This window comes from Thunnus thynnus, chromosome 11 (assembly GCF_963924715.1).
Source record: "Thunnus thynnus chromosome 11, fThuThy2.1, whole genome shotgun sequence".
Lineage (NCBI taxonomy): Eukaryota > Metazoa > Chordata > Actinopteri > Scombriformes > Scombridae > Thunnus > Thunnus thynnus.
This window is the reverse complement of record NC_089527.1, coordinates 885047-887546: the sequence shown is the minus strand read 5'-3', so window position 1 is coordinate 887546 and position 2500 is coordinate 885047. Positions and strand designations below refer to the sequence as shown.

The window sequence follows — 2500 nt, the reverse complement described above, 5'->3', positions numbered from 1 at the left end:
AAGCACTAAAATCTCTTCTGTTTGATAATCAATTGATCGATCAGTTGCTACAAAGACTGATCGATCTGATCGTTGTGTCTTTAATTCTGTTTTCAAACTGTTTTAATCTTGATGTTTTGTGTGTGAAGCTTGTTGTTTAAATAAAGTTTTATTTCTTTTCCTCCATAACTGAGTGAGAATCAAACCGTCGACGTTAACCGAAGATTTTGGGGGGAAAATTCTTCACTTTCTTGTTTGAGAGTCAGAGAAGACTGATACCTCTCTCTCTCCCAGCGGAGACTCCACGCTAACCGTTTCCCTCCGTTTCCAGTCTTTATGCTAAGCTAAGCTAACTGCTCAGACGCGACAGAGGGATCAGTCTGAACTCCTGACTCTCAGCGAGAAAGACGAGAAGTAACGTCACATGAAAGAGAAGATGTGTTGGATCAATAACCTGATTATGAAACTCTCTTCTGTCAGGTGATAATGTTTCTATATGTTTCTATATATTTATATCTGTGTATATACTGTAAACAGCAGTGATTCAGACATTCAGAAGCTGTTTCTTATTGGCATCACTTCATTCAGAAACTAAAACATCCAAAAACTAAAGTCGCCCTTTTTATACTGAAGTCAAACAAACGTCGTATCGTCACATTATTGTAGAAAAGGTCTGTCCAGGAAGTCTTTCATTTTGTAATACAAAAGAGGAAGTGATGTCAGAGAGTGGAGGTCAGTGTGGCTCGCCCTGCAGAGAGGGAGAGAGAGAGAGAGACCGTCCTCCATATTGTCTTTAAGAAGGAGCTGCTCGTCAGTCTGGAGGTCACCTGACCTCCCAGCTGATCACCTGACAGGCTCCTATCAGAGACAGAAACCTGCCGCTCACTGAGGGAGTCCCTGCTCCGTCCTGATTGGTCCTCAGCCTCGTCATAGGCTCGACTCTTTAGGTGGGTAGTCCACGTTGGTTACCATGGTGACCACCGTGACAATCTCCTCGGGCGCCGTGACGCTCGTCTGTCGCTGCATCTGCACGACGCGCTCCTCCACGCAGCCGGCCGACAGCCGAGCCTCGGCCTCATGATCCCAGCATTCCTCAATGGTCTCACAGAGCACGGCCAGACCCTGCAACCAAAACACACACAACACCGGTCAGTGGAACATACAGCAAGGAGACCAAAACACACACAACACCGGTCAGTAGAACATACAACACGGACACCAAAACACACGCAACACCGGTCAGTAGAACATACAACACAGACACCAAAACACACACAACACCGGTCAGTAGAACATACAACACAGACACCAAAACACACACAACACCGGTCAGTAGAACATACAGCACGGACACCAAAACACACACAACACCGGTCAGTAGAACATACAGCACGGACACCAAAACACACACAACACCGGTCAGTAGAACATACAGCAAGGAGACCAAAACACACACAACACCGGTCAGTAGAACATACAGCAAAGACACCAAAACACACACAACACCGGTCAGTAGAACATACAGCAAGGAGACCAAAACACACACAACACCGGTCAGTAGAACATACAACACAGACACCAAAACACACACAACACCGGTCAGTAGAACATACAGCACAGACACCAAAACACACACAACACCGGTCAGTAGAACATACAGCAAGGAGACCAAAACACACACAACACCGGTCAGTAGAACATACAGCAAGGAGACCAAAACACACACAACACCGGTCAGTAGAACATACAACACGGACACCAAAACACACACAACACCGGTCAGTAGAACATACAGCAAGGAGACCAAAACACACACAACACCGGTCAGTAGAACATACAGCACAGACACCAAAACACACACAACACCGGTCAGTAGAACATACAGCAAGGAGACCAAAACACACACAACACCGGTCAGTAGAACATACAACACAGACACCAAAACACACACAACACCGGTCAGTAGAACATACAGCACAGACACCAAAACACACACAACACCGGTCAGTAGAACATACAGCAAGGAGACCAAAACACACACAACACCGGTCAGTAGAACATACAGCAAGGAGACCAAAACACACACAACACCGGTCAGTAGAACATACAGCACAGACACCAAAACACACACAACACCGGTCAGTAGAACATACAGCAAGGAGACCAAAACACACACAACACCGGTCAGTAGAACATACAGCACAGACACCAAAACACACACAACACCGGTCAGTAGAACATACAGCAAGGAGACCAAAACAAACACAACACCAGTCAGTAGAACATACAGCAAGGAGACCAAAACAAACACAACACCGGTCAGGGTCCAGTAGGGTTTTTGGGGATGTGTGTAGAGCAGGTTTGTGGTGCTTCTGCACAGCATGGTGCATTATGGGTAACGTAGTGTGACTCACAGCGTGTTTCTGCCAGCACTCTCTGAGTGTGGGTCTCAGCTTCTTGTGGACCACCACCTCCTGCATGTCCTCCAGAGACGGATGTTGACCCACCTCCTCCTCAAACG

The 2500-nt window shown here is 46.8% G+C and overlaps 1 protein-coding gene across 1 annotated transcript in view; it reads right to left on the bottom strand.

The window, feature by feature from the left end:
* The window catches only part of acvr2aa (activin A receptor type 2Aa), a 23873-nt gene that overhangs the window by 2364 nt on the left and 19009 nt on the right, over nucleotides 1–2500 (bottom strand). The window contains exons 10-11 of the mRNA XM_067602724.1: nucleotides 2394–2500; nucleotides 1–1101 (exon numbers count right to left, since the gene is read on the bottom strand). The exon at nucleotides 1–1101 is cut by the window's left edge and continues 2364 nt beyond it; the exon at nucleotides 2394–2500 is cut by the window's right edge and continues 24 nt beyond it. Of these exons, the coding sequence (XP_067458825.1) occupies nucleotides 907–1101; nucleotides 2394–2500 (302 nt within the window). The 3' untranslated portion in view covers nucleotides 1–906. The remainder of the gene's footprint in view (nucleotides 1102–2393) is intronic.